The 14,227-nt window shown below is 48.2% G+C and overlaps 1 protein-coding gene across 1 annotated transcript in view; it reads left to right on the forward strand.

Moving 5' to 3' along the window:
- The window catches only part of LOC126153857 (uncharacterized), a 1,728,205-nt gene that overhangs the window by 408,766 nt on the left and 1,305,212 nt on the right, over positions 1-14,227 (forward strand). Inside the window, exons 5-7 of the mRNA XM_049916098.1 lie at positions 238-253; positions 6,797-6,825; positions 13,671-13,870. Coding sequence (XP_049772055.1) covers positions 238-253; positions 6,797-6,825; positions 13,671-13,870 — 245 coding nt within the window. The remainder of the gene's footprint in view (positions 1-237; positions 254-6,796; positions 6,826-13,670; positions 13,871-14,227) is intronic.

A 14,227-nucleotide genomic window follows, 5' to 3' on the forward strand; every position in this document is an offset into this window, starting at 1 on the left:
GGGGGGGGGGGGGGGTCAGTACTTTACTCGCGGCGCGCGCGTGGTCGGAAGAGCGTCAGGTACGTAGCTGAGTCCGACGAAGTAGATCGATATGTGGGGAAGTGTTGAGACAATATAGGCCACATTGACCAGCGAGATAGGGGAGGGTGGAATAAAAACCTCCAAGAGGCTGTGTATGACCTACGTCAAGGTCTGTCATGGTAGTTAAGTATAAAGTGAATGTCCTGGCCCTAAGAGACTAAGTCCTGCTGAAGTGTGGAGAATGAGGGTGTCATATCGGACCTTAAAGTTGCTATGAACGACCCAAAGGCCACCTGGAATTTTCGCCCTAGGACCATTGGCAGACGGAAGATTTTTGCAACATGTATCAGCTTGGACGTGACATAAGAGTTGATGTAGGCCACTCACTGGATTGTATTCAGGCTGTGATGAACTTTGCGTTGGATATGGTCTCATATAGTCTGAAGCAAACGGCAGTAGGCACATGTGGCCATAGTGGGTATGTCCAGTAAGTATGATACCCAGGTAACAGAATTTGTCCACAGTGGGCAGTGACAGTATCATTTAGTCTTGGAGGCCAAGACCTATGTTCATAACTGCTGAACTGGCCACATAGAGGCTGCCTCCCGTGATTCCTCCATACTGTCAGATCCATGTGAGAGCATTATGTACACTCCTGGAAATTGAAATAAGAACACCGTGAATTCATTGTCCCAGGAAGGGGAAACTTTATTGACACATTCCTGGGGTCTGATACATCACATGATCACACTGACAGAACCACAGGCACATAGACATAGGCAACAGAGCATGCACAATGTCGGCACTAGTACAGTGTATATCCACCTTTCGCAGCAATGCAGGCTGCTATTCTCCCATGGAGACGATCGTAGAGATGCTGGATGTAGTCCTGTGGAACGGCTTGCCATGCCATTTCCACCTGGCGCCTCAGTTGGACCAGCGTTCGTGCTGGACGTGCAGACCGCGTGAGACGACGCTTCATCCAGTCCCAAACATGCTCAATGGGGGACAGATCCGGAGATCTTGCTGGCCAGGGTAGTTGACTTACACCTTCTAGAGCACGTTGGGTGGCACGGGATACATGCGGACGTGTATTGTCCTGTTGGAACAGCAAGTTCCCTTGCCGGTCTAGGAATGGTATAACGATGGGTTCGATGACGGTTTGGATGTACCGTGCACTATTCAGTGTCCCCTCGACGATCACCAGTGGTGTACGGCCAGTGTAGGAGATCGCTCCCCACACCATGATGCCGGGTGTTGGCCCTGTGTGCCTCGGTCATATGCAGTCCTGATTGTGGCGCTCACCTGCACGGCGCCAAACACGCATACGACCATCATTGGCACCAAGGCAGAAGCGACTCTCATCGCTGAAGACGACACGTCTCCATTCGTCCCTCCATTCACGCCTGTCGCGACACCACTGGAGGCGGGCTGCACGATGTTGGGGCGTGAGCGGAAGACGGCCTAACGGTGTGCGGCACCGTAGCCCAGCTTCATGGAGACGGTTGCGAATGGTCCTCGCCGATACCCCAGGAGCAACAGTGTCCCTAATTTGCTGGGAAGTGGCGGTGCGGTCCCCTACGGCACTGCGTAGGATCCTACGGTCTTGGCGTGCATCCGTGTGTCGCTGCGGTCCGGTCCCAGGTCGACGGGCACGTGCACCTTCCGCCGACCACTGGCGACAACATCGATGTACTGTGGAGAACTCACGCCCCACGTGTTGAGCAATTCGGCGGTACGTCCACCCGGCCTCCCACATGCCCACTATACGCCCTCGCTCAAAGTCCGTCAACTGCACATACGGTTCACGTCCACGCTGTCGCGGCATGCTACCAGTGTTAAAGACTGCGATGGAGCTCCGTATGCCACGGCAAACTGGCTGACACTGACGGCGGCGGTGCACAAATGCTGCGCAGCTAGCGCCATTCGACGGCCAACACCGCGGTTCCTGGTGTGTCCGCTGTGCCGTGCGTGTGATCATTGCTTGTACAGCCCTCTCGCAGTGTCCGGAGCAAGTACGGTGGGTCTGACACACCGGTGTCAATGTGTTCTTTTTTCCATTTCCAGGAGTGTATTTCCATAAGTGCACATGCTAGGAGCAGCAGGTCGTCCTCATATGTCTGGCAACAGAATGCATGTCTGTGAAGGATGAGTCCCATAAGGCGCGGTGGGAAGCCTCCAAAAAAGAGTTCGAGGGAGATGGAGAACAGCACAGTGGGCAGGTGATAGCTCTCACTGACGGGACTAGCAGGCGTCTCAGAGTGTCGAAGAATGACGCAGAGAACCCCATACGTATCCCCACTGATAGGAAGGAACTGGTGTCGGACCCTGTCAAAGGCATTATCGAAGTTTTCTGGTACCCGTGCCTCACGGAGATAGCAGGACGTGGCAAGCTCAACGAAATGAAGATATCCGCCTGTGACAGTTTGTAGGTTGTCACCACATCTGCCTCGGTGAAAGGATTGAGGGCAGTGCCGTAACACGTACGTATGTGTGCCGCCTATGGGCGTGTATAGATCTTACACTCTGGATTGTGAACAGTAAGTAGACGAAAGTTTGTTGTGATCTCTGGACCTCAGTGACGGTTTATGTACTGAAATTAAAATGCAGACACAAAGGACGTTGGCACTTGGAAGTTGGGACTGAGCAGCTTCCAGGACATTTCAGTCCACCGCTGGATAATCAGGTCATCGTACGCCCTGTGGAATTCAACCTGAAGGCCGTCTGTGACTGGTGATTTGCTCCTGAAGCAAGTACTCCGGACAAGAGGATGTCGAAGACGTAGATGCGATCTATTCTGCCTGCAGAATGACTTGTCAGATGTGTGTGTCAGGAGATGTCAACGTGGATCTTCTCACACGTCTCAATAAGGCGGAGTTATTCCACCGATGTACGTAGGGTTGGTCATGGCGTGTAGTGGTGCTGTTGGTCTTTCGGATGCGATAAGTAATTAACGTCGCCAAAGAAAAGGGAGGGGGGGGACGATGTCAACAGAGTAAAAAAGAGAACGTTGATGGCGATTAATTGTGCCCGACGGAGCATATAAATTGATAATATGCGTTCCGGATATGGAAATGGCCATGCTCCAAGCGGAAGTGAGTATGGTCATATTTATGACCGGAAGCCCATTACAGACATAGATTGCCACCTACACACGGCCTGATCACCAACAAACAGTTAAAAACCATATCCGTAAGTGTCCGGATACGTCGCAATATGCGTCTCTTGTAAAAGGCCAGCGATGACATCTGACGTGCGAGTCATGTCTCAGAGCAACTGTATCTTCACCGTGCTGCGAATCATATTAGTAGTGACTGTGGCCACTCTACTTGTTGCCGGGTCGCTGAAAGTTGATCCACCATCATTGAGAGAGAAAATTGGTGTAGTCAACGGGTGACATTACGCTACCCTGCCCGACAGTAGGAGGTACACTTGTAAATCATTGGTGAGAGAAACTAGCTTGGTGCATCGACTCAGTGGGATCGCCGACGTGTCGTCTTCGTTGTCTGCCCATGCTGTTGTAGGACGGGAGTGTTCAGTGTCCATATGGTCTTTCGCTGCCAGGGAGTGGTTGTACGATGCCACATGCACGTAGTTCGTTACACCATCCGCAGAGGAGACTGAGGTTGGCGTCATCGCTGTGCAAGATTGTCCGTCTTTGTCACGGTCAGCTGACAGCGGGAGATGGGCGTCGTGCGTACATGAGACGTCATTATCCTCTTGCGTGGGAATGTCAATGATTCCTGACATCCATCTGCGCCTTCGCTTGCACGAATGGAGGAAGCTGCTGTGTAGCGGCCTCACTGTCTATTGGCACCTTCGCGTCGTCCAAACCGTCGCTTTGTGATGGCTTTTGTGGGCTAGGATGGCTAAGCAGCAGGCTTCATGAATTATGGTCGGTCGTAAGCGCCGCTGCTTACGTCACCGGCAGAGTAGTCGCTTTGGATGCGGGTGTCACGTCCGTAGGCAGTAATTATGCGATCCGGTGCTGTATACATTCCGACTGAAGATGTCCTTTCCCGCATTCCCTGCTCGTGGAAGGCTGGCCATCGTACATAATAATGGCGTTGCAGCCTCCAATGCGGAAGTAGGATGAAACTGGGCTCCGGAGATCTATAAGCACTTGTCGGACACCATTCAAGAGGAGATATGTCATGATGTGTGCCCATTTCTTAGCTACGTGGTTAAGCACCGTGCCCATGGGCGGAGGACCGTTATCACAGTTTCAGCAGACAGTTCAAATGGCAGCTCGAAAATTCCAATTGTTCAAACACCCGTATCCGCGTGATAGACGGTCACAGTGCCTACGTTGCCAACTGCATGACAGAAGCGGAGTCCTCGACTTACCTTCCTGATGATCTTGTCACGCGTGGCGTCATTGATAATCTTCAAGTACAAAGTGCTGCTGACGATGGAAAAATTTATTCCTGTGGTGTCCGGTGCTGGTACCTTTATCTCATCTCTTAACAAAAGTTCCAGATTGAGTGCTTTGAGTTGTGGCGAAGTCGGGGCAAAAGGTGAATCACGATTTTGGTTCGTTATGTGGTCTTGCTAGTACATCAGCGGCGTTTGCAACGGACCATGTAAACATCAACACAGGAAAGCATTGCCCCGTGCGCAGAACACAGGTACGCCTCCGCATTGCGGTCGTGCCGAAGGCAGATCGGGATGAACGGTTGTGGACTCCTTGGATGCTACTTATCCCACAAAGTATATAAGCGCACCTAAAATTTTCGAACTCGATTTACTCGGAAACAGAGAAGAGTTAAGTCTTCTTGCTTACACATGTTGAAGTCTTAGTTGTGCCCTACACATCCAGTCAAGATTAATCAAATCTGTGAGGGAAGTTCATAAGGTCCACTTGTGAGCCAAACTTGCTCGAGAGACCGCAGGCAAAGACCTAAGTGTAGCCGACATAGCAGATAAAAAGCGGAAATCGGTCACTGTTACCGAAACAAAAGCAAAAATGCTTGCCTGTAACCCACATATAAATAAATGGAAAATATTAAAGAGGACAGATTAAGGCAGACACCATTCATAGTCTGAAAAAAATGGGTAGTATACTGTAAAGTTTTTAACTTCGGCATCCGAATCAAACTAAGCAATGACGTTCTATGGAAAGCCACTGCTTGTAGACACACAGCCATGAGCAGAGTAGGCAATATATATATATATATAAACAAATAATTTTCAACAAGGTTGAGGTTACGGATATGAAAGTAGCTAGAATGATTGCAGGTACTAGTAGATGGGAACAATGGCAGGAGGGTGTCCACAATGAGGAAATCAAAGAAAAACTGGGAATGAACTCTATAGATGTAGCAGTCAGGGCGAACAGGCTTAGATGGTGGGGTCATGTTACACGCATGGGAGAAGCAAGGTTAACCAAGAGACTCATGGATTCAGCAGTAGAGGGTAGGAGGAGTCGGGGCAGACCGAGAAGAAGGTACCTGGATTCGGTTAAGAATGATTTTGAAGTAATAGGTTTATCATCAGAAGAGGCACCAATGTTAGCACTGAATAGGGGATCATGGAGGAACTGTATAAGGGGGGCTATGCTCCAGACTGAACGCTGAAAGGCATAATCAGTCTTAAATGATGATGATGATGATGATGATGATGATGATGATGATGATGAAACGATATGATTGCAAAGACTTTTTCTAGTCTCAAACATCTATGCCATTCGTAAGGAGACTAAAGCAACGAATGAAAATTTGTATCAAAGCAAGAATTCGAACATGGGACTCTTGCTTGCTAGGCAAATGTGCTAACCACTGCATAGCACTGGCACAGTGGATTTCACAACTGCGGGTGTTACTCTATCACGCCTCCGTCAGGAACGGGAATTTGGACTTAGGAGGGAGGCATGCTAGGTAGTCTAAGCAGCTGTGTAAAGCCACTGTGCCAGGGCTGTGCAGTCGTTAGCGCATCTGCCTAGTAAGCAGGCGACCAATGTTCGAACCTAGAGGCGCCTTGCGGCACGCTAGCAGCAAGGACGTCTTGTTTACGTCCTCGCTGCGTAGCTCGCTCGAGGAGTTGTTTACGTAATTCTGCCGTCTTTGAGCGCAATATTTCCTTCGAAAAAGAATGGCTTATGCCCACAGAAAATCGACACTGAAAATTAGCTTTTCACCAGAATATGCCCCTACGAAAAGCACTTGAAATCGAACATTTTATCAAAGATGAAGTCAAGATTGATTGCAACGATCTTGTTGGCATCCACCTGTCTATAGTGAGCAGTTTGGTATACGTGAAACTGGTTAACGGAGACATATGTGACAAAATTCTAAGTGTAATTCGAAGTTGTCTTAAGTTCCGTCAGTCTGATGGATTCAACGGTGACGCAACTGTGGAACATGCGGGACTTGGACTACGGTTGATCTGTGTATTTTAACTCCCTCTCAAGGTGCCTTCAGACGTAATGGTATCTCCATTCCGCCCATATGGAAACGTGATTTGTCATACAGCTGAAAAGTGGGTTCAGTTCACTACATACCCAGTTATCAATGGAGTACGACAGATCCGAATAAAGCTAACTAAACATGTGCCGTCCTACTTATATATTAGTGGCAGCCGTGCAGTTATAATTTATGATGGCCAGCCGAATACATGCACGGGATGTGGAAAAGAAGGACACCTCCGTTCCAGCTGTCTGCTACGCAGAATCACACAGCTACCGCCTGGGGACCTGCAGGCCACGACTGCCCCAACGACGCTGCCGCTGATGTTTGTCGAAGTTCTCTATAACGATCCCCGATCGTGATCACCATAGGCTCCTACTACTGACACATCGTCGTCTCCGTTAATGCCTCAGGCTGTTGGGGACGGACCGACGCCCTTGCCTCCTCCTCCCGTCACGTGCAGTGGTGAGCAATCTCTAGTGCAGAGGATGGCCCTCGACTCCATGGTTGTGCCTGCAGCTGATTTTGTGCCTGACCATCCAGATCCCCAGGCGCCTTTGGACACCGAAGATCACGTATGCAAGCAACGGTCACCGAAGAGACGTCAGAAACGGCGGATCACCCCGTCTGACACCTGCAGGACGCAGTCTCAAGACAATGAGGATCACACCTGTCAAGATGTTCCCCCGACGGACGATTCCGTGGTGGAAGCACCAGTCTGCCCCCTGTAGGAGGTGCAAGCATCTTCGCTTGCACCAGGCACTGTACCTATGGACGTTGAACAGCAGCTGAGCCAGCACCACTCTTCCACCGCCGACGTGACGCCTCTTTCGGACTCTACAGGTACTCCACCGGACGCAAATCATCCACTCACCTTTGCGTGGTCTGACGATGTAGACTACGAAGCACCCACCGTTTTGACAGCAGCGAACGCTGCTGCTTCAACCCATGGCTGCTAATGGACACGATTATTGGATGGCGATGTGCAGCCTGCTGGAACAACATTCTGTGCGCTGCTGCTCTTCGTGCCTCCATGAGCGTCCCAGTAGTCCCAATTCCGCGACAAGCTTACAGGATTGGCTTCATCAGTGTCAACACCATTGGCACCCCTGTCAAACTACAAGTGCTTCGTGAAATGTTGAGGATGTCGGACCTCGATGTTGCCCTTCTGCAGGAAGTTCACCTAGCAACTTTTTCTAATATCTATGGCTATGTTTCTTACCTCACGCCGTGTGCTGTAGGTGGCTGTGGGACAGCTATTCTTTTAAAGGAAGGCATTGAGGTAGACAACGTGATTTACCTACCATCGGCTAAGGGTCTTGCTGTGACTTTCCACGGTGTCCGAATCATCAACGATTCGCTCCCTCGAGCACGGCCAAGTGACGAGAACGGTCGCGATTCTATTGAGAACAGGTCGCGCCTTTGTTTGTAGGCCACTACGGCTATACTATTCTTGGCGCTGACTTCAATTGTGTTTTATCCCAGAAGCACCAACATCCCCATGTCACCACATGCCAGGAACTCAAGCTGCTCGTGCATGAACTGAACCTCAGCGAAACTTGGGACCGCGTGCATGGTGATCCACCTGGATATACATACGTCACCAGTCATTCGGCAAGTTGTCTTGACCGTGTCTATGTTTCCCAAGAAATCATAATTGCCACGCTTGACGCTGAGTTATGGCCTACCGCCTTCTCAAACCATATTGCCTACATTTGCAGTGTTTCGCTCCAGAGGCAGAAGGTGTGGCGCGGTCGAGACCTGTGGAAGCTGAACGTCGCCCATCTCAAGGATCCGGAATGCAGGAAGGTCGTAGAGACGATGTGGGACAACTGTGTGAGACGCCTTCCAGCGTATCCTTCAACACTCCGGTTGTAGATTGACTGCACCAATCCTGCTTCACATCTATGATGAATTACGGTCGCGATCATATGCTGTGGAAACGACGTACCATGGAATACTATTTCACAATTCTCCGGCAACTCTCAAACCATGCCCCCTCTGTTCAGTGACAGGTTGAAATTCAACGGATTAAGGCGAAGATAATTTCTCTTATGTATCACCTCCTCCAAGGCACAATAGTACGCACAAGACGTCACGATTGTGTACTAGGAGAATCCCCATCCACGCATCATATTATCCGAGAGAAGCAGTGGTGTCGGAGAAAGCTGGTCAACGCCCTCGACATGCCAGATGGTCATCGACTGGCGTCCCAGAATGACATCGTAATCGCCTCTGTGGATCACTACAAACAATTCTATGCAGCAGAGGACCAGAACATGGCGGTAACGACTGATGTTCTCCGTCCCTTAACAGGTAACCTTGACGGGGCTGCTGCGGAGATTCTAACGGCGACAATTACGGCTGATTACGTCGCTGGTGCTCTTCATAAGGGTACGGCGAACAAAGCCCCACGTCCCGACGGGTTTCCGTTGGAGTTTTACCGCACATTCCACGACATATTGGGCTCACGCTGGACTGCGATGTATGAAAAACTGATGAACCCTGATCTTCCCCTCCCATCCGATTTCGTAGAAGGCTTGCTTATCTCGGTCCCCAAGCCATCGGGAGGTCAGGGAGTTATACATTATCGGCCGTTGACCATGTTAAATTGTGACTTCAAGATTTTTACCCGGTTTCTTTTGTCACTTCTTGTTACTGCAGGGATTTATTTATTGATTCGTTTTAGACCATTATTAGAAACTTATAATTGTAGTTGGCCTTCGGCGCGTCATCCCTCAAGTCATTTCCCTAGACCAAACTTGCTTTGGTGGTGATAGTAACATTCAGACGGCACTCAGTGATTACCGTGTCGTCATAGTCCTGGCCACGACCTGCCGCAGACGCGGTGCCCTAGTGACAGTGGACTTCGACCACGCCTTTGATAGAGTTAGTCATGACTTTCCTGAAAACGTACTCCGACGGATGGCCTTCCCCCACAGGTTTATACACATCGTCTTGCGGCTCCTCCGAGGTGCCACGTCGCGAATGCTGGTCAATGACCGTGTAGCGGGCCCTGTTAATGTCATGCGGTCGGTCCGTCGAGGATGTCCGCTTTCGCTGCTCCTTTTCGCCATCGCCCTTGAGCCACTGTTACACGACACGGTGTGAGGAGCCGACTGAAACGGATGCTTTCATCTGCCGCGCCTGTGCAGATGACGTGGTGCTCTTGGTTCAATCGGAGGATGAAGTGCGAGAGGCACTGGCATGGATCAACCAGTTCGGGACTGCTGCGGGCACCCGTGTAATAGCGAAATGTAGTGCTATGTTCGTTGGTAGAGGTCTTTCAGCAGAGAGCGTGGCTCCATTGCCATGAGTGGACAGGCTCAAATGTTTGGGGGTCACCTTCACACGCGATCTATAGCACACGATCTCATTTAACTATAAACGCCTGCTTCAAGCTATCCGCACGAATGTTCGTGGCAACCACCTGAGAGCAATGGACACGTTACAACGGATGAATTTTGTTAACAAAAAATGGTTCAAATGGCTCTGAGCACTATGGGACTTAACTTCTAAGGTCATCAGTCCCCTAGAACTTAGAACTACTTAAACCTAACCAACCCAAGGGCACCACACACATCCATGCCCGAGGCAGGACTCGAACCTGCGACCGTAGCGGTCAGGCGGTTCCAGACTGAAGCGCCTTTAACCGCTTGGCCACCCCGGCCGGCTTTTGTTAACACTCATCTGGTCTCGCGACTACCCCATTTAGCACAGATTTTACCGATGCCAAAGGCAATGGCACACAGACTTCAGGCGGCGTTCGGCTACTTTGTAAGCGCGGGTCTTATCCTCAAAGTCCGCTACGACAGGCTGACACTTCCTCCTCGAGATGGCGGTCTCGGCCTTGTCAACGTCCAAGCGAGAGCAGCTGCCGTTTATGTCAGTACGATGGTTAAATCGTGGACCCGTCGCCGAACCGGATTATCGAGAAGCCTGACTGACGAAGTGGCGCCTCCCTCTCGACTGGCATCCGTTGCAGTAGCCCATATTTATTCCTCTCTCTCTCTCAAATGTCAGGACCTTTTTCATCGAATACAGTTATGTGCACGACGTCTTGCCTAGTACCAGAAACCCTACCGCACATGATGTTTCCCACCTAATGATGAGAAATCATACTCGCAATGTTGTGGGAAGCCGATATCCTACGATCGCATGGCCCGTGGTTTGGCGATCTGTGCACCATGTCCTCCTCGACACGAGCGCTCGTGCTACCTGGTATCTGGTCGTTAATGGAAAATACATGACACAACTTCGTCTGCATACCATAAAAATGACAAATTTGCCGCTGTGTCCTCGTTGTCTCGGGCTTGATATGGACGAACATCGACTAATGTGTGGATCTTGTGCAGAGGTGTGGCAGCTGATTCAGAAGATGCTTACCTTTCTTCTACGTAAGGCTCCCGATGCCATTACACCGAAATCACTTCTGTTCCCAGATGAGACATATTCCCGCGTAAGAAGACCAACGCTGTGGTCTGAATAAAAGGCCTCTCGTTCTCTTATTTGTTCCATGAAGGCGATACGAGTGTTCTTGATTTTTGGACGTTCCTGCAAGATCGCTTTACTTTTCTCGTGCACCATTCGTGATATCGTCAGTACTATGCCAGCTTTTTGGGTAGTGCCTTCTTCGATCCCCCTTGCAGCTGGGGTGTCCCGGGTATGAGAAGGTGATTTCAGTGTGATTGTGTAATACCAAGTCTCGGTCCAATGTACCGGCAAATGCAATATTCTTCGTGAAGACATGGCTGGAACACGCCTGACTGCCTTGGGGTTCAGTGTGCGTCTACCCACAAGTTGGCGGGACGCGGATGCCATTTTGTTTGTTCTGCCAGGAGGGCGTTTTCTTTAATTTCTTTAGTTCCCTTTATGTTTTGTTTGTTATTGATGGTAATTACACACCATTATTTTGCGCCTGGAGGGCGTCCTTTTTGATCTCAACAAATAAAAAAATAATAATAAATTGATGTGATACATGATATGAAAAGAAATGACGTTGAAAAAGTATACTTATTTAAGTTCTGAAGAAATATATTTTTTATTTTATGAAAAAGACCGTCATTTATTTTAGAACACCAGAGATTTTTATTTGGTTTGTCATTACGTAAGACATTTAAAAAAACATAAAGAAAAAATAATAATTTAAAAAAAGCGTGGCCGGTACGCGTCCACTTCTCTCCAACTTTTCTTCACATTTTGTTTTCTAAAAGATTCTTGGTTTTTCTTATCCATTTAGTAGAAGTATCACTTCAACAGTCGGTGTTATTAATTATAAGCCTCTGCTGCAATTCTCGTTGCAATGGCCAACGATTGGAATGTTCCCCCAGTGGCTATAAATCGTATCGTGAGTGCCAGTCTATGTCTGAAAGAAAAAAAAATCCTGGCCTTGGAACAAATTTTCATTCGTCGCTTCAGTCTACATGTGAGTATCGTAAATGTTTGAGACCTGAATAGGTCTCTGGAACCGTATAGTCTCATCTGATTAAAGCACTTGCTATTCCAATACAACTGCAGTACCTCTGCAGTGCTGTTTAAGGGGAATATCAAGTACGCTGAGGTGCGAATGGGAATTTTTACTAAGGAGGGAGGTTTGCTAGAGTATCCGTGCTGTTGATCAAAACCACTGTGCCAGGGTGGCAGAGTTGTTAACGCATCTGCCTCGTGAGCAGGAGACCAGGGTTTGAACCCCGGCCTCGCTAGAAATTTTCCTTCGTCACTTCAGTTAGCATATAAACAACATTCTTTTAAGGGGCTCCGGAACGCCCTATACTTGCAATGTTAAAATAACGCTTATAAATTACATCTTTCCTCACAAAGTATTTGAGGTAGGAAGTTGAACGTTTTACAGATTATTTATTGGAATATGGGCTACAACTTAACACAGGGATTTTACAAAATTTTAGTTCAGTTATTAAAGATGATTTTTTTTCAATTGTAATGAAAATTCACAACAGTTTTTTGCAATTTTTTATTAATATATTCAAAAATATACAGTTTTTTTGGAAAAAGGCTGTGTTAAATTATGCAGAAGGTACTGTGTAACATTTACTGAAAGTTTGAAACAAATATGTTTGGAAGATCCTTAGAAAACATGTAATTAGTATGAGAAAATAAAAGTTTTGGGAATCGAGCGACAAAGATTGGATTAACTTTTTAGTGCATTCCAGGTCCATAGGATGGATTATCTTCATCCTCTGCAAACTCCTCCTCCAGCTTCCTCTTGTTCCTCCTCCTGTTTACTCTTGCTTGTATTTCTAGACTCTTTACAGCCCTGTCTGCAGCCCGAAGGCGTTCCTTGTCTAAAGCAAGCATCGCTCGTACCATGTTAGAACCTATCTTCATTCCCATATTTCTAAATACCTTGCACCTTACAATGTTGCCATCATTGAAAGTCGCAACAGCATCATACACACCAAAGTGAAGTGTTTCTATTCCAACAAATACAGTCTTGGGATTCTCGACCATATAACACTATTTACACTTTCATTGGAGTTTTGAGTTTTTCCGTGAATACACTTTTTCAACAGTTCAGGTGCTGCTAAGTCTCTGAAAATAGGTTTTATCACCTCCATTATTGCATGAGGCAGACTATGCTTATGAGTGTACACTTCACCATTTAGCAATCCTTTGTTATATTTACACCAACTGTCTTCTTCTTTGGGACACAAGCTATGTTGGGGATTTTCATCGGTTGAAGAAGTATGAAAAAAAAGAGCCCAAACAGCCTTCTTCATTTCGTCGACACTTTGTGTATTTTGCCTAATAGACATTCCATAATAGTTCTGTATTTTGTCAATTACACTGTCAGTTAACGTTCCCTTCCCATCCAACCCTTTACCATCACTGAGTTTTTGTTTTTTGTACGAAGCTTTCAGTCGCCGAAGTCTTGTTCCCATTCGCTTCTGTACGTGTGCAATACACTCAAATTTCTGCACTACAACATCATCACCATAGGGCTTCAGTCCTTGAACACGGACGTTAATAATAACACCATTTGACAGCAGTTTAACAGCGCTACAGTGGGTCACGCCCATGTAGAACACATTTCAAAAAAAATTTAAAAATAGTTGTAGTCTTCGGAATTGAATAAATTATATATCTATTAAAAGGTAATAGTCTGCAGATTCAGAAAACGCAAAAAAGTAAAAATTGAACTTTTCATGATTTTGAGCCTTTCCGGAGCCCCTTAATGTTAAAAATTGGTAGGAGAGGGGTGGCGGATAAGGCGGCGTGTGCCGACAGGCTGCAGCCGGCGTCGTCGTGCGCGTCGTCGGCGTCGTCCGCGGGCGTGGCGGAGCCGACGGTGCCGCTCATCTTCAGCAACGCGCTGCACGTGGCGGTGGAGCACGGCGCCGTCGACGTGGCGCGCCTGCTGCTCAAGTACGGCCTCGAGCCCAACCAGGGGGGCCGGCTGCCCGGGCCGCCCGCCTCCAGCTTCTTCCGCGCGCCCTCCGCCGCCGCCGCCTCCACCTCCTCCGCCGCCGCCCTCTGCAGGAACGGTAACTACTCGTTCACTTTATCTGTTTCTATATTAGAGAAGATAAACTTTGTTTCCAAGACCGCTTATAACAACCTTTATTCTCTACAACTGGTTTCGGTCATCAATACAACTGTCTTCCGCTTATAACAACCTTTATTCTCTATAACTGGTTTCGGTCATCAATACAACTATCTTCAGATCTCGACAGACAGATTATTGCACAAGTCTTAAAATAGTAGAAAAAGTACCCTTTCTCATTAATTGTCAGGTACGTAACGGGCTATAAAATTGATGTTTCGGCATAACATAATTAAAACAA

This window comes from Schistocerca cancellata, chromosome 2 (assembly GCF_023864275.1).
Source record: "Schistocerca cancellata isolate TAMUIC-IGC-003103 chromosome 2, iqSchCanc2.1, whole genome shotgun sequence".
In the NCBI taxonomy this organism is placed as follows: domain Eukaryota; kingdom Metazoa; phylum Arthropoda; class Insecta; order Orthoptera; family Acrididae; genus Schistocerca; species Schistocerca cancellata.